At 43.5% G+C, this 22,449-nt stretch overlaps 1 protein-coding gene across 2 annotated transcripts in view; it reads right to left on the reverse strand.

Annotated features, from left to right (window-relative positions):
* Positions 1-661: 661 nt before the first annotated feature.
* Positions 662-22,449, reverse strand: part of GOLM1 (golgi membrane protein 1) — a 31,970-nt gene continuing 10,182 nt past the window's right edge. For both annotated transcript variants that reach the window (XM_083403503.1, XM_083403502.1), the window contains 9 exons: positions 20,402-20,552; positions 19,070-19,249; positions 15,076-15,130; positions 12,880-12,982; positions 11,799-11,931; positions 9,706-9,874; positions 4,614-4,925; positions 2,190-2,312; positions 662-1,848 (listed from right to left, as the gene is read on the reverse strand). In XM_083403503.1, the coding sequence (XP_083259629.1) occupies positions 1,775-1,848; positions 2,190-2,312; positions 4,614-4,925; positions 9,706-9,874; positions 11,799-11,931; positions 12,880-12,982; positions 15,076-15,130; positions 19,070-19,249; positions 20,402-20,530 (1,278 nt within the window). In that variant the 5' untranslated portion in view covers positions 20,531-20,552 and the 3' untranslated portion in view covers positions 662-1,774. The remainder of the gene's footprint in view (positions 1,849-2,189; positions 2,313-4,613; positions 4,926-9,705; positions 9,875-11,798; positions 11,932-12,879; positions 12,983-15,075; positions 15,131-19,069; positions 19,250-20,401; positions 20,553-22,449) is intronic.

The following is a 22,449-nucleotide window of genomic DNA, read 5'->3' on the forward strand; positions in this document are numbered from 1 at the left end:
CTGGTAGGCTCTGCGGATGTGCTGCGTGTTTTCATTAGACCACATATGAAATGTTCTTAACTTACACACACATAAAAGTGTATTGGAGTTTTGCTAAGAAATAATTTGGAAGGCATATCCTTTTAGAGTGCAAAATCTTCAAAAGAAGGGGGTGAAATTTCTGGCCACTGGTTGAGTATTCTAGACAGATGTCTTTGGATTTAATTGCTGAGAGTTTGCATTCAGGACCTGACATTATTTGGCAAACCTTTAGACATACATGGTTGCACCTTCCTCTCCACTTGTTTTAAAGGCTGCCCTATACCAAGTTATTTCCGTAAATTGAAAGACTTAAAATGATTTGGACCACTTTTATTTGGTTAGCTAAATGTTCTGTGCACTGTTTTCATATTTTAGTTTTTGAAGCATAATACAGTTGAGGGTTTGGGATTTTTTTTGTTTAAAAGTTTGAAGTATCAGCTAAACAGCAGCATTAAAGGTAAGGATATGCCTATGCAAATAAAGAGCCAGCTAGTTTCATGGAATGGTCTGTAGAATACATGTTTCCTTCTTCATAGCTTAAATAGGAGACCTAAAATCTAGACACACTGTATAGTACATTTTGTTTCCCTTTGGAGTATGTTTTACTTAGAATAAGACACCATCAACCAGGCTATTTGGGTTGTTTTTTTACTCTTTAATTTAATTCACCATTGATCGAAATAGGTTTTCATTTCACAAAGACTAGGCTGTTTTATTGAAGTAATCAAAATCAGATACGTAATGGAATATCTAATTGGTTAGCCTTGTGCTTATGCCACAAGTGGAAGGTGATTGCAAAAGAAGGGAGGCCATTTTTGTTATTACCATCAAGCATCCCCAAGACAGCTTTGGAAGGTTAGGGGATTCTCCAGAGATTTTCAATAGTTGGAGAAGGGGATAGGATTTGGGTGGGGGTATCCACCCCCTGCCTCAAAAGTGCTTGTGCAAGGGCACCAACTGGATAGAACCATTAGTTGATAAACATGAAAAAAGATTATGGAGCAACAAACTTGTACCACATTTACTATCTGCCTGTTATTTTTAAGGGTCACCACTACGGTCAAGGATGAATTTCAACAGGTATAAAGTTCCATGACCCTATACTGAGTCCACTTCAGCACCATGCTCTTTCCTATTCATGTGATAAGATTAGCGTACTGAGCTTTGTTTTACATTAAGATACTTCATAAGAAATAGTTGATACTATCTGAGGCTTGTAGATTCATCTTCTCCATGTTTCCAAGTTGCAATAAGATCATAAATCATGCTCTTGGCTACTACTATGGGCAAATATTTCAGTGTTTAAAACTGGTTTATATATATATCTTTAGATATTATATATAAGATATTCTATATATTTATATAGAATATCTTCTTTCTGGAGGAAATTGCTATGGAAAACAAGTACAAAATCCAGTAATGATTGGGAAGAACTGTCTTTCTTTGATAGGTAGAGTTTAAGAAATTCCAGTTTTGGTAGCTAGACAACTTGTATTTGGGGGCTTTTTTTGTTACAGTTCAAGGAAAACCAGAAGAACAGGTATAGATTCAATTTTTTTAAAAAAAGAGGCTTCCTCCTGAAATGTTTTCATGGCACGCTTCATGTAAGAACATTACATCAGGAGACAAGTTAATAAGGTCAGAAATTATTTAAATAAACCCTAATTGATCCGCTTCAGTCTAACATTTCAAGCCTTGAAGGTTTCAAGCCTTGTCTCAGTGTTTGTGGTTGTTTCCTGCAACAACTCATTATTCACAGCCTCTGTTGATGTTCTTCGCCAAGCTTAAATAAGTGGTTTTGCATGTTGGGTTCTTCAAGTTTCTGGACTGAAAAGAAGAAATTTTATGAAATTCTAAATACATAGAGTTCGGTTACTTAGATATTTAATCACAGAATAGTTACACATAAACATTATGCCTGTCTATCGGTCATGGTGCAAAATTTACATATTTTCAACTACAGTTTTTCACAACATAATGGCAGCTGTCAGCATGACGTCCCATGGTGCTAAATCAGGACAAAGTTCGCTAAATACCCAGTTTGAGAATGTTTTAAATGTCACTTAAGTAATGAAAAATCTGACTGATCACTGTGCAAAATAGTTTTAAGGTATTCTAGAATATCTTTGAGAACTATGACCTTCAGAACAGAAAAATGCACCACTTACCATTAAAGTCACTTTGGTTGTCAACAAGAGCAGCTTGCTTATCTGTTTCAGATTCCGCCTCGTTCATTTCTAAATTGTAGTCCACTACGTTATCCTGGTTTGCTGTTTTGATTCCAAATTCACCTGCAAAGACAAGTCAGAATACCGTATTTTTCGCTCCATAGGGCGCACCAGCCCATAGGACACACCAAGATTTTTTGGGGGGGGGGGAAATAAAGAAAAAAAAATTTATTTCCCCCCCAGGCGCTTGTGGGGCCAGCAGCGGGGAGAAGCGCTCTTCTCCCCACCGCCTGCCTTCAGACCAGGTCTGGGGACAGCGGGAAGACGCGCTGCGCCTCCCAGCTGTCCCCGGAGCTTGCGGGGCAGGCAGCGGGGAGAAGCGCTCTTCTCCCCACCGCCTGCCTTCAGACCAGGTCTGGGGACAGCGGGAAGACGCGCTGTACCTCCCAGCTGTCCCCGGAGCTTGCGAGGCAGGCAGCGGGGAGAAGCGCTCTTCTCCCCGCCGCCAGCCTTCAGACCAGGTCTGGGGACAGCGGGAAGACGCGCTGCGCCTCCCCGCTGTCCCCGGAGCTTAAGGGGCTGGCAGCAGGGAGAAGCACGCGTCTCCCCGCCGTCAGCCTCCAAACTACAGCGGGATGGCGGCGTTCCGCCTCCCCGCTGTCCCCGACCTTGTGGGGCTGGCACTGGGGCTCTCCTGAAGTCTGGAGAGCGAGAGGGGTCGGTGCGCACCAACCCCTCTCACTTTCCAGGCTTCAGCGAAAGCCTGCATTCGCTCCATAGGACGCACACACATTTCCCCTTCATTTTTGGAGGGGGAAAAGTGCGTCCTATGGAGCGAAAAATACGGTAATTCTTTTTATGAAGCTTATTGAATATAAAAGTTGTCTTTTACTGTAGAGCATTCAATATTTCAATTATTAACACTGGGCTTTCTCGGCTCATTACAATCAACCAGTCAACCAACCAGCATAGGCACGTTACATTTTCAGTAGTTAGGTGAGATTACTAATGGTTTTATTTAAATATTGTAATACCTGATAGTGCTCATTTGTCTCAACACTTTTATACCCTGGTAAACTCTTGCAACCTGATCATTTCTTTGAGATACAGGCAATATTTGCATTGGTGGCATGCTAGATCAAACATATTCTCATAGACACCTCTTTATTCCTTCAAGTGGTCTGCTGTATGATCTCTGCTTACCAATAGGTAAGGATCTTTTAACAATTAGCAAGAGGCTGGGTGGCATGTCCTCCCTTAGGGTTTGGAATTAGGATAATCGCTTATTTTAGAAACCTGCTATGCCTTGTCAATGCAGTAGAATGAGTTTTGGATGTGTAGCATACTGCAGGAATGGTCGGCATCCAGCACTCCCAAGAAAACTGACATCCTCCTCACAAAATGTTGTATTTAAAAAATAATTTTGACTTCCTATGTTGTGAGGCCCTCAAGGCTTCCTCCACTGGGGAAAAAATACCATTCCTACAGGTCCAAGATGTTTGAGACCTCCCCACCCCAAATCTGTCTTTAATAAACTGGCCACACACCCTTTTGGCCTCTGACCCAGCAGCCCAAAGGAGGTTAGTCACTCCTGCCCTATGATAACCTCTAACACAAAGAGGGAAAGTAGTATGTTCAAAGTCAAACAAGCTCACTTCTAAACATGGTTTTGGAACTAAAGATGCTCCACCATTTTGTTTCCAGTGGTAGGTAGACAAATAATATACTTCAAATATTGTGGGGAGAAAAACAAGTACCGCATTTTTCGCCCCATAGGGCACACCGGCCCATAGGGTGCACCTAGTTTTTTTTTGGGGGGGGGGTAATAAAGAAAAAAAAAAAATTTCCCACCCAGGTGCAGGGCTGGGGCGGGGGAAGCCCGAGCTTCCCCAGCCCCCAGAACAGGCTGCTATCCGTAAGCTGTGGGAGAGCTGCGCGACTTTGCGCAGCTCTCCCACGACTAGCGGAGAGCTGCGCGAAGCCGGAAGCCTGGGGCGTGCTGAGCTCAGCGCGCCCCAAGCTTCTGGGTGCAGGCAAGCTCTCCGCTGGCCATGGGAGAGCTGCGTGATTTCGTGCAGCTGTCCCACTGCTAGCGGATAGCTTCCTGAAGCCTGGAGAGCGAGAGGGGTCAGTGCGCACTGCCCCTCCCCGCTCTCCAGGCTTCAGCGAAAGCCTGCATTCGCCACATAGGAAAAATTGCGTCCTATAGGGCGAAAAATACGGTAAACATTTGGCATTCTGCTTCCTCGGCGATAACTATTAATTATAAACAGGAATGGAAGTTTGACACCAAGTGCTACACCCAAAACACAGTTTTTCAGGAGTGATAGATGTCAAACTACAGCTGGTTATATTTTTCCTTTGCTGTTTATTTATACCCTCAAATATGTCCTTCCTGGACAGCAGCCAAGCCTTCATACTAACCAGTCTTTCTGGTCTCCTGTTCATCCTGCTGCAGCTCATCATTTAAAAGGTGCTCTCGTTCAACTTCTTCATCGTCTGCTTTTGCTTGATTGGCATTTTGCTGGCGCATAGCTTCTGCCAAGTTGCCTGCCTGCTTTTCTGCTGCTACTTCAAGGACATTTTTAACTTCTTCATACGACTTCTGTTCCATTCCTGGTTCTGGGGGCAGACCATTATTATCTGCGTTAAGCTTAGCAACTATTTGTAGGTTGTCCTGTTCAACAGAGCGTTCCTCTTCCTTGGGTTCCTTTTCGTTGACAGCAAAAGCAGTTCCTTTTGTAAACAATTGTAAAAGCACAATAAGAACACAGGGCAAGAATAGGATTGGTATGAAAATTTAAGTATTTAAAACGTAAGCTGCTTTTCCTTGCCTAACCCGTTTCACAGAATGGGCACACCACCTATTGAAACCAGAAGTCCATGCAGTCTTTTGGTTGGTTAAAGGCGCTTGTCATACAAGACACTTACTGAACACATTGTTCCACTTCTGGAGACCATCCTGAGCTTCTCTTTTAATACACATTCATGGACTGAGAAAGTACAGTGGTGCCTCGCAAGACGAAATTAATTCGTTCTGCGAGTTTTTTCGTTGTACGAGTTTTTTCGTCTTGCGAAGCACCACTGCATTTAAACACTGACAACGGTGGGGAGGGGTGGGGAGAAGCAGGACAGCTGCCGCAGCCGGTACCGCAGACTCACCCGCGTGTTGTGGCCACCGTGCGACGCGGCTGCTGGAGGGCGGCGGGGCTCAGGAGCGCGACTCCAGGGAGAGAGAGGCGCTGGTGGCAACGGCTCTCTGAGGGGAGCGTGTGAGGGGCAGCGGCGCGAGGCACTAACCGGAAGGTGGGGGGGAACCGCAGGAGCGAGGAAGCGAGCGTGCGTGCATGCAGTGACCGTCGCCATGACACGAGAGGCAGGGCCGTTTCGTCTAGCGAAGCAAGCCCTTAGGAAAATCCGTCTTGCGAAGCACGTCAGAAAACGAAAAACCCTTTCGTCTTGCGAGTTTTTCATCTTCCGAGGCATTCGTCTTGCGGGGCACCACTGTATAAGGCTAGGAAAGATCTGCAAGGCATGCAACCTGACCTAACCTTTACACTGACTTGAGATCCTCCATGCCAAACATTCTTCATTCATTAGGCCCTGTTATCCAGCACAGTCAAATCAAGTATAAAATGGAGGAAGAAGTGTTGGCAAGGTACATGATAAAGGGACCCCTGACCTTTAGGTCCAGTCGTGGCCGACTGGGGTTGCGGCGCTCATCTCGCTTTGCTGGCCAAGGGAGCTGGCATACAGCTTCCGGGTCATGTGGCCAGCATGACTAAGCCGCTTCTGGCGAACCAGAGCAGCACACGGAAACACCATTTACCTTCCCGCCGGAGTGATACCTATTTATCTACTTGCACTTTGACACGCTTTCAAACTGCTAGGTTGGCAGGAGCCAGGACCGAGCAACGGGAGCTCACTCCGTCGCGGGGATTCGAACCGCCGACCTTCTGATTGCCAAGTCCTAGGCTCTGGTTTAACCCATAGCGCCACCCACGTCCCAAGGTACATTATACTGAGGGGTTAATATGAAACTGGTAATGTGTACGGTTTTACTGCTTCCAGTGGGCTGTTCCACTTTCAGAGTTTAGATAGTAATAGTCAATAAATAAAGAGAAACTTGCTCTACAAGGTGTATTTTGTATTACTTCGTGTTTACTGGGCAGGGGTCTAGGAATCGGCATGATGGCGAATGAGATGGGACTTTTTCACTCCCATTGTCCACACCTGCAATCCCTTAAAAAGGACTTTGAATAAAGATGGAAAATCAGTAAATACAAAGCAGCAAGTGAACATATAGCAGAGTTTTCTGGGCAAGCTGGATATTTCTCCTTAAGATCAGCAAAATGAGTGCAGATTTTTATACGCTTCCATCACGAGTTAGATGTTCAACATTCATCCCACAAATAGCAGCACAAAATACACAATGACGCAGTACAGGTATGACTCACTTGAGTCTATTTACCTGCTGTAACCAGATTTTACTACCATCCTCAAGGCAAGAGAAAGTTGGGAGGGGGATATTAATCAAGGAGGTGCATCAAAAGGGGGGGGGGAATCCCCAGGATCCAGAATCTCATTTGGGTTTGGGACAAAGTTCCAGCTTCAGAGGACAACTTGGGACAGGATGTGTCAATGTCCAAATGCAGAGATACATGAGCAACAGATCGAGCAACGAGAGAGGAGTGGAATGTTCCATGCAGTGTCAGAAAAACAGCTTAGGATCTAGTAAATTTTTCACCATAACAACAGTCAACAAGCATAGTCTTGCTTGGGCCAGTTGGTTTACAACAGAGGTGGTTAACCTTTTTCGAACTGAGGGCCACATATCAGCGGTAGGTATGGTCAAGGGTATTGTATGTACACCTGCACGCACACATGCAACATTTAGGAATGAAGAAGCTTTATCTGCCATTTTGCCCTCAACTGGATGCTAATTCTCAGTGTGCTGCTGCACTTAAATTCAAAGCCCTTTCCCCCAAGCCTTAACTTTGTATGAGGGAGAGAATGTTTCTGATTGTGGTAGTGGCTCCTATGCAGCCATTTTGGGGGTACAGTCACCTTTCCCTCTATGCACGCTACCAGAAAGACAATTATTATGCATTCACCATCTGAACCAGGGCGGACCCAGCTAGCACTGCAAAGGCTTTCTTTCATTGGTGCAGCAGGGCAGGTGTCCTAAAGTCTGAGCTTTCATTTAAATAATCATCTCTTGTCCTCCAAGAAAGGAAGTTAAGAGGCAAGATGTGCCGGTATCTTCTGAAACTATTTCTGTACAGTAAGTGTTGTATATTTTCCCTAATATTGAGGAATGATCCCTGTTGATTAGCCAGAAACTCACGGGGGGGATATATATAATCATGTTGTTGGGATGGTTTATGTTATGCCACATTCCTCACGGCAGCCATTTTGTGGCTGGTGCTCACAGTAGTCTCTTCAAATTCAAAATGTGCACGGGGGTCCAATAATGCTGGGAGACCCTTGTTCCACACAGTGACCTATCAAGCAATACAGTGGTGCCTCGCAAGACGAAAAGAATCCGTTCCGTGAGTCTCTTCGTCTAGCGGTTTTTTCGTCTTGCGAAGCAAGCCCATTAGCGGTTTAGCGGCTATTAGCGGCTATTAGAGGCTTAAGGGATTAGCGGATTAGCTGCTAAAAGGCTATTAGCAGCTTAGTGCCTTAGAAAAAGGGGGTGGGGAGCGGAAAAAAAACCCCAGGAATCACAAGACATTTTCGTCTTGCGATGCAAGCCCATAGAGAAATTCGTCCTGCGAAGCACCTCCAAAACGGAAAACCCTTTCGTCTAGGGGGTTTTCCGTCTTGCGAGGCATTCGTCTTGCGGGGCACCACTGTAGTTACTTCCACACTACGTGATAAATGTAAAAGGGACCCCTGACAGTTAAGTCCAGTCGTGAACGTCTCGAGTTGCAGCGCTCATCTCGCTTTACTGGCTGAGTGAGCCGGCGTTTGTCTGCAGACAGCTTCCGGGTCATGTGGCCAGCATGACTAAGCCACTTCTGGCGAACCAGAGCTGTGCACGGAAACGCCATTTACCTTCCCGCCAGAGTGGTACCTATTTATCTACTTGCACTTTTGATGTGCTTTCAAACTGCTAGGTTGGCAGGAGCTGGGACCAAGCAACGGGAGCTCACCCCATTGCAGGGATTCGAACCGCCGACCTTCTGATCGGCAAGTCCTAGGCTCTGTGGTTTAACCCACAGCGCCACCCGCGTCCCTACATGATAAAGATACAGTACAGCAAATGTGACTTAAGACCTTTCCTGCTTTGCAATGACACGTAGCATGGAATGGCATTATAAATAAGGGAGAAACACTGTTGTGCTTCCAAATGTCATGTGAGCAGCGACTGAGTTTGTGAAAAAATACCAGCGCAGCAATGCCTTGCAAACAATAGCGTCTTTGGTTTGGATCGCAGATGGGGAAATCCCTTTTAAAACCTAGCAGCAAACAGCCGAAGTAAAATAAGGCCACTAATCAAACGACTGGAAAATGGTTTTAACACAGCACCAGATTGCCCTACCCAGGATCCCCATCATTTAGCTGTGACCATATTTCATTCATTGGTGGGGTGGACAGGAGCCCGACGAAAACCAAAAGCACGTTCCCTTGCACAGACAATGAAAGCATCACTTCAAGAACTGAACACTCACATACCTATATTTCTAGCATTGCTAAGCTCACAACATGACTACTGTGAAGATAGTAAGCCTGAAATGGAAGACACAAGATCTACCCACCCGGGAAGAATGGCAGATGAAGCTGATGGACTACATGGAATTGGCGGAAATGACTGGCAGAATCCGAGACCAGGGAGAAGAGTCGGTGGAAGAAGATTGGAAAAAATTCAAAGTATATTTACAGAAATATTGCAAAATTAATGAATGTTAGAAGAATGCTGGAATGAAGTTATATGGTTTTAGCAGAAATGTTATAAAGAATTAAGCAAAAACTGATTGTTAATGGGACAAAGTGGAAAATTTAAGGTTAGATTGTGTTAAGATAAATTACAGAACAAAAAATTGAGAAAGATGGAAAGGATTTGCTGAAATAGCTAATTGAACTAGAATACAAAAAAGGGAGGTGTGAGGAGGTCGATGAAACAAGTAAATGAAAGGTAAAGATATGGAAATATTGGATGTGTTTTTAAATGTTTTTGTTTTTCTTGTTTTGCTGTATTGTTTTTTGTTTTTGTTTTTCTTTTTGATGTATTCTAAGGTATTGTTTTGTTCTGTTAAACTTTTTATTGTTTCTTTCTTCTTTTTTCTGTAACTATTAAACCTCTAATAAATATTATTAAAAATAAAAAAAAAAGATAGTAAGCCTGAGAGGCAGAAAGTGATAGAATCACTGTTTCAACTCTGGCCAAAGTCACAACTTTGTATTGGGGAACAAATCTTATTCATGCAAAGTCGTTCGGTGTTTAGGACTATTTGTTTTAGATGCTAACGCCTGATGACGAGATTGGAAATTTATAGTAAAACACTCTTACCTTTTTCCCTTTGATAATCCAGTTCTGCCACATTTTTTATGCTGGGTGGCGTTGGCTTTGAGATTTCTAGTTTCAAAGAATCATCAGAGATGTAATGGTTTCCTTGAAGTTCATTTCCCTGTTTCGTCAAGTCACGCTGCCCAAACTCTGTTGGCTCTTGAATATTTATCTAAAACAAAAACAAAAAAAACAGCCCTACTTGATTCATACAATTCTTCAGGGCAAATGAATAATCTACTATTAGAATTTTTACTTTAAGTGGTTACACAGCAAAATTAAAAAATAGTCCTTGGTAGAAACTGAACGACAGTAAAACAGACAGCAGTTTTCCCTTCTTGTGGCTGCTTCACAAGCCACAAGATAATGCAGCCTGCTATGTATGGAAGAAATTACATTTGTGGCCGAGATGACTGGCAGAATCAGAGACCAGGGAGAAGAGACGGTGGAAGAAGACTGGAAGAAATTTAAAGATTATTTACAGAAATTTATAAGATTAATGAATGTTAAAATGACATCAGATTGAATTTAAAAGGTTATTAGTATAAAAGTCGTAAAATTTAAAGATTTAATGATTTAAGATTTTAAGGTGATTAAGTTATATAAAGATGTTAAAATTAAGACAAGGATTAATTAAGACAGAGGATAGGGATTTGCTGACTAAATAGGTGTTTTGGAATACAGTGAAGGGAGGTTGGGGAAGTCGGGAAATAGGTAAATGAAAGAAATATTATAAAGATGAAACTGTTTTTATTAATGTTTTTCCTTTTGATGTGTTTTGTATTATGTTTTTGTGTTTTTGTACTGCGCATTTTTTTCGTTTTTTTTCCTTTTAGCTCTGTTTTGTTTCTTTTTTTTTCTGTCTAAAAAACTTTTTAAAAATATTAAATAAAAAAAAAAGAAATTACATTTGACAATAGCTACATGCATATATTTCACCGCATGCTTATGACCAGGTCCCATTAATTTCTAGGGGCAAGTTAAACACTTTTTTCTCCTACTGAAATCAGAAGAGACTTAGGTAGTTTTCAGCTTTACCACACTGTGACAGGATCTAGCCGGATTTGTGATTGAATCTCTCCACATAATTGTCTGCTCTTAAGAAAGGCTCATGCAGGGGGGTGACAATTTTAATCAAAGCCACTGTATGAGGAGAGTCAACCTCCCCATAACCCTTTTGGGGGGGGGGACCCATAGAGCTGCTATTAGCCACAGAGGGAAAAGCAAACAAGCATCCTGTTTGGATCAGGTCTGTGGCAGTGGGGAGGGGGAGAATAAAGCCACCTTCCTCCCCATGCCAGCTTTCAAAAGATTATTACTTCAGGGGATCCAGTCAGAGTTCTCTCATATAGTTGGCGTAATGAGAGAGAGATGGAGGGAAGGTAATTTTGGCTTTCATGCAATGTGACCAAACTTTGAAAGCTGTTTGGATACTTCTGAGCAATTTTAAATGCATTATAAAAACTCGCTTTTTACGGTTATTCATTTCCTCAGTCCTTCACAACTTTATGAAAATGTACTAAGTACAACTTTTATGTGCCACTCCCTGTCGCCTATGGTGACAAATGATTTTACGTCCACAAATAAATCTCAGTTAAGGAAGAGGAAGTTGGCATAGAATGGAGCTATACCTGTTGGCATAGAATGGAGCTATACTATTTACAAAAATACAAAAAAAAATGAGGGTCAAAGGTTTTGAAGGAAGGTGTCAGAAATCTTCCTCAAACAACAGGTGTTGAACTGAAAGTTCCTTGTTTAAGTTCAAGAACTTAAATAATTGTTGATTCTTTTAAGTTGTTGCTGCTCTAACTGGGGAGTTAGATAAGCATGCCAAAGTTTAGGAACTTCTAAAGTTAAATGAGCACACTGGAATTCCAAAAGGTCAAGGAAAAAGCAAATGGAAGGAATATACATTCAAAAAATGGAGATGGGAAGAGACGTATTGTGGTTCACCTTCTTCCTACTTTGGCCCATCAACAATTGTAGTTGTTCAGCCCCACATAGAGGTCTGGATAATGGCCTGAATCATTCAGCCAGCCTGGTTCACCTACAATTTGTGTATAAATACCCCTCTAAAACAAATTTTAAAAACTTACTTGATCATTTCTCTCTAATATTTTTGAGCTATTCTTCATGTCTTCTGGTATCTGGCTGCCTTTTTTGCAGGCTGCTTCTATCCTTTCTTCACATTGTTCTTTCAGTTCCTTCATCTGACTGATACACTGAGACCTAGAACCAAGCAACAGAATGTCGTTTGTAAAATGCGTTCTTTAAAACACGAAAAATCTGCACAACTTGAAACCCACAAAGTCAACCACAGCCTTTCAGACACATACTCCTGCCTTCTGCCTGATTGACAACCTCGATTTTGTAGTCCTAGAGAGATCATGAATTGGAGATTTATTGAGCTCCTCGTGGGGCTTCTACAGTCACAAATTGTGCAGGCCCAGTGGCAGATTTATAGCTTTGCACAGTAAGTGCAGAATTAGGGCCTCGTGCTCCTGAGAAACCTCCCATCTACTAGTGTATATTGTTAACCGAGGGGCTATCTTTGAAACAGAAATGTATTGCCAATTGCTGAATTTGAGTGTTTTAGCTGGTTGCATCGTCTCTGCTTTTCACTTCTCCAACTCCCTGATTAAAGTTAGTACAGGCTGGTCCATTAGGCAACTAGGGCTTGGTTCAAGCAATTAAAAAGTGTTCAAGCTATTAAAAAAAAGGTCCCAAAAATCTCAAAGCCGCACTTGTTTCTGTCTGACCCTGGCAGACATTTCTGCCAATCTCCTGAGACAACCAGCTCTCTGCACCACTCAGCCAATTTCAGGCCAATTGTTGTTGCCATGATGACAATCCAGCTACATTAGACTTTTCTGGGAGACCCAGGAGCCAGTAGAACTGAGGAGAGATATAGGTAAGGCAAGTTAGAAACATCCTATATTTAAATGCGAAATTGTACCCAACCTTTGTCGTTTTGGTTTGTTCACAGGTACAGTTAAATTCTTAGATTTGTGAGCCAGTGAAGCAAAATATTTACAACAGCAAACCTGATTTTTATATATTTAATCCCATTGAAACATATTGTTTAAAATCTAAATATGTAACAAAAGCTAGTGCTTGAATAACTTGGCTTGTGGCCATTTTGCCTATACAGAAGCTGGCCAATCGTCACATACTTACATGTCATATGTAATTTTTTTCTGAAGGTTTGTCTGGTTTTTCTTAAACCTGTAAATGTCGAGTTGGAGCCTTCCACATTCCTTCTGCAGACCTCTCAAGTTTTCTGAGTAAAAATAAAATTTTATTAAAAACAAACAGAAGGAGAAAATAATGAACGATGAGTAGGAAAGAACATTATTATTTCTTTCACCAATTATTCACAGTAGTTAGATTAAAACACTGCTTCAGTCTTTTCGGTTTATGTGACCTGTGTAGCTCAAACATATGCATGTTTAGTAAATTCCACTACATTCAACGGAGTTTACTGCCTAGTGTCTGTGAAATCCATACTGCACAAGCAGACTTCCATTTGCTCCCGGCGACCTCTCCTTCCTTTCTGCCCCCCAAAATCTGAAGCAGATTTGGGGGCAGTAGCAGGGGGGTAACATAAGTTCTGGTGTGCACCGGAAGCCTATTCTGCTGGTGAACAGGCACAACAGAATATAACCCTATACATGAATCGATAAGGATTGCAGCCTTAGAAGCATTATTGCAAGGGACCATGAAGCTATCATCCCAACTTCCATCTGCAAGGAGAATTTTCTGTTCACCTGAGTGAAGATCCACTTTTCCCTCCCGTACTTTTTCAAAGCTCCCCCTCCCTCCAAAAAAAAGAAATAGCACTTTGGGTTATTTTGTTTGCTTTTGCACCAAAAAATACTGGGAGAATGTTGAAAATGCACATTTTTAAAAGAAGAGTATTAACCGTATTTTCCTCCATATAACTTTTCGAGTTAATCTTTATAGTCTTGCATGATTCTAGCCTGAAATCCAGTAGCCTACGACTTCCATTCCTATTCCACCTGGTTCTTTTCCCTTGAGATTTGTGGACCTTACCTCCTGCAACAACCTTTAAGTCCCTCACAAATCGGTGTGTGTTTTTTTAAGATGAAGGTTCTCCTCCCTGGATACAGTTATTTATCCCTTGATGTCTGGTTAAATAAGATTTATTTATTTAGCTCTCTCATCACAGTTCATTTCATTAACTACTACATTAGAACTACATTAAGTGCATAATTAGATGAGATGTTGGAGAAGCCATGTCTAGCTCTCTTTAAATTTTTGAAAACACAGCCATAAGTAGCCAAATTTGAAATGAGGCTACTGCACTGGGGACAGGGGGAGGAGAGAGGGAGCTAACATTTCTACCATGGCATTTAATTGATGATTATTCCCTTTTCCCAAAACTATCCCCAATTGAGCAAACAGCAGCTAGCAGGGGCACCATGGCAATATTAATAAGAAAATCAGCATTGAGAAAGGTTTTAAAAAACCAAAACCCTCCCCCAGAATGACAATCTTGATCTAATAAAAGAGTCCCTTTCCGGCTGCTTTTAAGGAAAAAAAAAAAAAAGGATTTCCTAGGTTGCCCCATGGCTCTGTCTTCAAGTAGTAAATTTCTAGGTCCCACAGTTTTATTCTGTCTCTGTTTAAAGAGGGGGGGGGGTACATTCTGAAACAGCTACAGCTGCCCCCATACTTTCCTACTACACTGGTGCATCCTATAGAGTGAAAAATACAGTATATATAGGAACAAATAGTGTGGAAGGCATTGGCCTGGATTGCAAAAGTAATGGATTGATGACTGAGCAGTGGTTTCTGTTTCTTCTCTAGCCTAAACACGATATTCACGCAATATTTCAAAGAAAATGTAGTTATCCATGATCAGCCATGTGCAAAATACTTTTTCCATTACCTTGTTTTCGCAATATATATCATATATTTAAAGCCCCAGAAGAAAATGCAGATGTTTAACCTTCTGTTGTTCTAACCTAACACAAATATAAATACAATACAGTGGTACCTCGCAAGACGAATGCCTCGGAAAATGAAAAACCCGCAAGACGAAAGAGTTTTCCGTTTTCTGAGTTGCTTCGCAAGACGGATTTCCCTATGGGCTTGCTTCGCAAGACGAAAAATCTTGCGCCTTTTTTTTTAAAACCGCCAATGCATTCCTATGGGAAACCGTCAATACACATTGGTGCTTCGCAAGACGAAAAAACTCGTAGAACGAAAAAACTCGCAGAACGAATTTCGTCTTGCGGGGCACCACTGTATTCCAACTTTGGGGGAAATGTATCAGTAGACATACAATGGGCGAAGGTATAAAATAAGCAAACTTAATTGCTGTGCAGATGGTGCTTTGCTGAGATTTACCTTTCAAATTCTGGATCAGTCTTTCATTTGTTGTAATGTTATTCATCAGCATTGCCTGAATGAATGAAAGAAAGAAACAAGGGAATTGTTTGAGTGCTTGAAAAACAATGGCTTCCATTTCTACATTATATCCTAGCCCTATATATTCGTTGCCTATGTTCAATCAAAAGAGCAAAGATCGCAGATTGGCCATGGGGCAAACAAGAAGACTCCACTGGAATGCTACCTGAATGCTGGGTATACTTTTAAGAAAAGAAAAAAATTATCCCCAAGTGGCATAAAGAATCATCTTTTTCGGGGATTATTAACACAAGGATAGGTAGAATATACATCAGGGGTCAGCAAACGTTTTCAGCAGGGGGCCGATCCACAGTCCCTCAGACCTTGTGGGGGGGCTGGACTATATTTTGGGGGGGGGAAATGATGCTAGAGCACCACGAGGCCCCGGTGGCTGCTTACCTGTGTCTTGCAAGCAGAAGGGGCTGGTGGCGCCGGCGGGGGTGATGATGAGCGGCCCGCAAAAAGGGGCTGCTTAAAATGGCGGCCGCTGGAGCGCTGCTGCTGCTGGCACCAACAAAGCCCAGCCCCCTTCCTCCTCTAGGCAGGGCAGGGAGAAGCCAGGAGGAGGGAGGGAGGGAGGAAGCACAGCCACTGCCGTGTGAGGGAGGGAGAGGGAGAGGGAAAGAACGTGTGCACTGGCGATCCAGAAGGCAATTGGGCCTGATCCGGCCCGCGGACCTTAGTTTGCCTACCCATGATATACATGAATAATTATAACTGTTTCAGCTGTGGTTCTCAGGATCATCAAAGCATCCAGCAACAATACTGCACTTTTAATTCATCCCCAAGCATGAAGCTCTTTCCTTATCAAGCTACCTCAATTTAGCCTACAAGTTAAAACTGTGTGTGTAAACTCTTCTCACAAAGAGAGAGACCAGTGAGGTGGTTGGTACCATTCGCTGCTGGTTTTACAAAATCCTGTGAAGCCGTATGGAGCTCAAATTCAAACTAGCTAGGAAACTCCGCTCAATTATGTGGGCATAAGATCTGGCAAACGCCTTGTAGCTAACTCTGCACGAAGTTAATGCAGGCAACAGGAGAGAGAGAGAATACAGAAGGCCTCTTGTATTAGCTCTCCTTTAAATCTCGTTCTTAAAATAATACAGCAAGCCCTTGTTTGTGTAAAAAAGAGAGCCGATTCATTTATTACAGCTAGAGCTTAGATATCCGATCACAGAGTTGAACTGTAGCTAGTTTTGCAAAAATGTCTTGCTCCAGCTGGAAGGCAGATGGTAAAATACTGCTGGTAGTAATTTCCTGGAGAAAGAACAGCTACATAAAAATAATCAATTCAGAGCATACAAACTACTTCATTGTATATCTGTAGTATACATGTGTCAGTTTATTATGATCAAGGCTGTGCTGGACTACTGTGCTAATATAGAATTACAGTGGTGCCTCGCAAGACGAAAAGAATCCGTTCCGTGAGTCTCTTCGTCTAGCGGTTTTTTCGTCTTGCGAAGCAAGCCCATTAGCGGATTAGCGCTATTAGCGGCTATTAGCGGCTATTAAAGACTTAAGGGATTAGCGGATTAGCTGCTAAAAGGCTATTAGCAGCTTAGTGCCTTAGAAAAAGGGGGTGGGGAGCAAAAAAAATCACCCAGGAATCGCAAGACATTTTTGTCTTGCAAAGCAAGCCCATAGCAAATTCGTCCTGCGAAGCACCTCCAAAACGGAAAACCCTTTCGTCTAGCGGGTTTTCCGTCTTGCGAGGCATTCGTCTTGCGGGGCACCACTGTATAGGTATCAGATGGATAAGCCATGGTTTGCCCAACCCTGGCTCATGTTTAGACGCCCCCAAACTACAAGCAGTACAAACCTTGGCCTACAGCTCATGTTTTGCCTGCAGCTATACACACTGGCTTAGCTCTAGGCAGTGCAGCAGTAGCAGGATGACCAAGCAAGGAACAAAATGGCTGCAGTTTTTTCTATGAGCACCTGTGGCTATACGCTCTGGCATGGTTTGGCTTAGTGCTGCCTGTGAATCAAGGCCATTGAGTTGTATCCATTGGTTGCATGGGCAGAAGGCAGCTTGCAGTCCAATCTTTCTCTTCCTCTTCTCCCCGATGTAGACACAAAGGACCCTCTCTAGAGCAGTGGTTCCCAACTGGTGGTCTGTGGACCCCAGGGCTCCCACGTAACCCACCCAGGGGATCCGTGGCACAGTGGCACCTTTCACACAACAAAAGCATGGCTTTTGAAAAAGGGGAGGCCTTCAGTACTTAGCTAATTGGTAGCCACTGCTCTAGAGCGTTGGGGGACCTCCTGAGTGTACGCAGTTGCAGTACAAAGGAATTGGCCAATCCTTCCATCCAATTTTGGGCAAATCCCCCTTCCCTCTGCAGTGGATAAAAAGCACACCAGGCTGCGTTTGCAGGTACATTTGTATGCAGCCCAAGAAACCTACCAAAAACCTCACAAGGGCACTTCCACAGCAGACTCTCTGCTAAAATACCGTATTTTTCGCACCATAGGACGCACTTTTTCCCTCCTAAAAAGCAAGGGAAAATGTGTGTGCGTCCTATGGAGTGAATGCAGGGGGGAGGCAGGCGGGAAAAGCCCCCAAGAGCCGCACACAAGCTCCGTGCGCTCTTGCGGGCTTTTCCACAGGGGGGAGAAGGGACTGACTGGCCGCATCAGTCCCTTCTCCCACCTCCCAGAAAAGCCAGGAGAAGCCGCGATCTCTTTAAAGTGGTTGCGCAGCTTCTGCGGGCTTTTGCGAGAGGTGAGGGAATCCCCCCACCTCCCAGAAAAGCCAGAAGAAGCCACGATCTCTTTAAAGGGGTTGCGCGGCTTCTGCAGGCTTTTGGGAGAGGTGAGGGAATCCCCCCACCTCCCAGTAAAGCCAGGAAAGCCCTGCGCAGCGTCTCCCAGCAAGGAGAGGCTGCATGGGGCTAACGGGGAAGCCAAAACAGTGAGCGGGATCCATCCCGCTCGCTGCCTTGGCTTGATCCATAGCTGCGCGCAACCCCTCCGGCAAGGAGAGGCTGCACGGGGCTATGGCTTCTTTAGCGCTGCGCAGCGTCTCCCTGGAGGGAGAGGCTGCACGGGGCTTTAGGGGAAGCCAAAACAGCGAGCGGGATCCATCCCACTCGCTGCCTTGGCTTGTTCCATAGCTGCGCGCAACCCCTCTGGCAGGGAGAGGTTGTGTGCAGCCTATACGCTGCTCTTTGGGGCTGGGGGGGGGGTTCTTCTTGAATTCCCCCCCCTAAAAACTGGGTGCGCCCTATGGTCCGGTGCGCCCTGTGGTGCGAAAAATACGGTATGTACATTTGCATGTACCTTTTTAGGATCTTTCTAGATGCTGAGGTTTTTCTAGGATGAAGTCACAGCTATGACTCAACCACCCAAAGGACAGTGTGCTACAATTCTTCCACTGTGGAGAAACGGCTAGTAATCAACGTTCAGACTGTTAATCCAATCTGCCAGTAGATGGAAATGATCCCACCAAGCATGACATTTCACATCCCTCGCAATGTGGAAGGAGCTGTTTGTTAGTCTCACAGGTTGTCATACCATCTTCACAACACCCCACTTCAGTTTCCCTCTTGTGTTTTTTTCCCTCAAGAAGCTGCTTCCAGCACAAGGTGTGTAAGTAATAATAAACTCTCTTTAAAATGTTTAAAATGCCTTTTTATTTTTAACCTCATTGTTTTGAATGTTGCATTTTCCACCCTGGGCTCATTTCTTTATTCAATAAATAATAATTTTATATTAAATAGTATTTCTACAGTTTTAAGGCACCTTCGCTTTCACAGACAGCAGCAATGGCGAGGCCCTTTCCATTATGGTAGAAAAGAGGCAGTACTGGGATTTTTTTGAGCCTAAAATAATATTGGATAAATCCACTGTTTCTTTTGCAGCAGTAGGACAAAGGAGGAGCTGCATAGAGAGGCCCAGAGCAGAGCGACAAGGATAGATCAATAGCTCTTACCTTCTCATCCATGTGTATTTTGTTAGTGTTTTCCATCTGGAAGTTATGCAGGCTCTGAATTCTGTCAATCTGTTCCCTCTGTTTCTGCAGCTCTCCTTGGAATTCATTTTTTTTAATTTCTACAGCACCTCGTTCTACAGCCACCCGGCGGACTCTTCCTTCTAGCTCCATTATGCGGTTCTAAGAGGCAGCAGATAAAAAAATCCAGAAGAGAATGTTTGCAATCTTTGCTGTAAATGCGTGTAATCAAAATTTTAACTTCCCATTCTATGCTTCCAGAAAACAAAATTGGCCACCGCACAATTACCAGTCACCTGTGAGCCCATGCTAAATGCTTCTAGAACATGGGATAGGATGGATGGTAAGGGAAAAAATCACTAGGAATATTGATAATCAGTGCTGATGTGAGGAAACATTCTTGTTCTTTGGGTTGGGGACAGACAGGATTGTGTGTAGTTAACAAGAAGTGAGGCAAAAACGCTGTTCGAGTAGAGAGAAAAGGGACACAGAAGGAACTATTTTCTCTTAAGTAGGAAGTAAGGCAGAAAATGGACGAAGGGGCAGAGGCGCTGGGGAGCTGGGTGTTTGTTCCACACACTAATTCAAAACAGCCAGTCCCAACTTTGTCTCTGGGTCTGTGTTCATACATGTGTATCCATAGGCATGAGAGAAACAGAAAGAGTTTTTTACATTGATATAGCAGACAGCAAGGGTAGCATAAGGTAAAGGTAAAGGGACCCCTGACCATTAGGTCCAGTCGTGGCCGACTCTGGGGTTGCGGCGCTCATCTCGCTTTATTGGCTGAAGGAGCCGGCGTACAGCTTCCGGGTCATGTGGCCAGTATGACTAAGCCGCTTCTGGTGAACCAGAGCAGCACATGGAAACGCCATTTACCTTCCCACCGGAGTGGTACCTATTTATCTACTTGCACTTTGACGTGCTTTCGAACTGCTAGGTTGGCAGGAGCAGGGACCAAGCAATGGGAGCTCACTGCGTCGCGGGGATTCGAACCGCCAACCTTCTGATCGGCAAGTCCTAGGCTCTGTGGTTTAACCCACAGCGCCACCCACATCCCTAAGGATAGCATAAAGCTCCACAATTTCCTGGTTGAGCAGGATTCAGTATTTAACTACTATCGTCACAAGCTTCTCCCAGGCACTTCTCGTTTCTCTCACTATTTGCTCTCCTGGCCAGCACCCAAATTCCTGTCAGGTATGATGATTTGGAAACCCTGAAGTGCTTTTTAAACTTCAATAATTCACTGCAATTCTGAACAAAGGAAAACATCTTTGCTGATTCCATCAATGTGGAAAACCAACAGAAGAGTAATACCTGCAAATCAATACTGCGGGAACTTGCAATCCAGTAATTGAATCCCAGAACTATTATACAAGCCACAAGTGCCGCCACTAGGAGGGGTGGAGACTTCATCCCGCGACGGCTATTTCCTAGTCCCACCATCTCAAAGTGAAGATGCTAATATCTGTTGATTGAAAGGGGGAAAAGGCATATTTACATTTCCCTTCGCTGAACTTGAAATTGCATCCAAGTCACGCCAGAGACACTAACAGTTACGAGCTCAGAAGTAAATCCTGTTGATTTCAACTCTTAAATCTTATAAATTCCAGTTCTCTTGTTCTACAAAGATGGATGAACAAAGCACAAATATAATCTGTAAACAAACAAAACAGTCTTTAAAAAGTTTCTACCATTTGTTTTATATAGTATCTCCTATTAACATCAGTCAATAATTGTTTTTTTAACAGTACATGAAATCTTGAGATCATTTTAAGATAAAGGTGGTAGAATGAATGAATGAATGAGGCAGAAAAGGTCTTAGTTACTGAAACTAATATACTTATATTTGATCATCTTCAGCTGTATCTCCTTGAGTAGCCCTATGGCAGCTGCTAGGGAAGGGGAGAGCCGCCTCAGCTGGAACACTCAGAGAGCAAAGTTGGGTGGATCATGTCATATCAGTTCTGAATTTTACACAGGAATTATCTAACTTATACAGTGGAACTTCAGTTTTTGAACGTACAGTCATACCTCGGATTGCAATCGCTGCGGGTTGTGCGTTTTCGGGTTCAGACACGCCAAACCTGGAAGTACCGGAACAGCTTACTTCGGGTTTCGGCAATCGCGCATGTGCAGAAGTGCTAAATCACGCTTTGCGCATGCTCAGAAGCGCTGAATGGTGCCACGCGCATGCGCAGACACGGTGCTGTGGGTTGCAAATGCGGCGGGTCACGAACGTGCCTCCCGCATGGATCACATTCGCAACCCGAGGTTCCACTGTACAGTGGTACCTCAGGTTAAGTACTTAATTCGTTCCGGAGGTCTGTTCTTAACCTGAAACTGTTCTTAACCTGAAGCACCACTTAAGCTAATGGGGCCTCCCACTGCTGCCGCGCCGCCGGAGCACGATTTCTGTTCTCACCCTGAAGCAAAGCTCTTAACCTGAGGTACTATTTCTGGGTTAGCGGAGTCTGTAACCTGAAGCGTATGTAACCCGAGGTACCACTGTAATCCGTTACAGAAGTCCTTTCGACTTCCGAAACATTCGGAAACCGAGGATCAAAGGGCTGTCAGCAAGTTCAATGGGGGAAATTGAGAAATGTGCCTTGGAAGCCATTCAACTTCCGAGGCACGTTCGAAATCAGAAGCATTCACTTCCGGGTTTTCAGCGTTCAGCTTCCAAAACGTTTGTTAGCCGAGATGTTAAAAAACCGAAGTTTGACAGTACACTTATTATCTGGAGGCGAGGGAAGCGGAAACTAACTATTCTGCTCCTTCATTCACACAACACACTGTTACAACATTAAAAAAAAAAAGCAATTGTCTCTTTCTGCATGTGTTATGCTTGCGTTTGCATCTACTTTAGAGAAATATTTCCTTGCCAATTATGCCTCACTCTCAACAACTGTCTGGCAACATGAGCAAACCTCCGTTTCAACAAAACCTGCTATGCCCTGGAAAAAGCGGTGGTGAATGGAGTTTAGGTTTAACAAAAGTTCTTACTGTTACCCATTACTATAATCCTCAGCACAAACATTATAGAAAATGTATGAACAATTGTGTTTATTTATTGCCTGGCTAAAATAAGGTATCTCAAAATGCAACCGATAGATTATACTAAAGAATAACAATTTAATAATGTGTTCAGTTGATTGCTTTGTGTTAAACACACCATTAAAACATGATATATAATGGGAGTTAGCAAATATATAGAGCTGAATTAGTACAAGCCTCAATGAAATTAACGAAGCTTGAACTAAATAAGCCGTATTAATATTCAATATGCTATCTTTACCAGTCAGCCAGACCCATTTTTATCCATTCCACATTGGGTGGGTCTTCACAGAGATGTGCCTTTGAGG

Source organism: Podarcis tiliguerta, assembly GCF_965153285.1.
Source record: "Podarcis tiliguerta genome assembly, chromosome: 11".
Taxonomy (NCBI): Eukaryota; Metazoa; Chordata; class Lepidosauria; order Squamata; family Lacertidae; genus Podarcis; species Podarcis tiliguerta.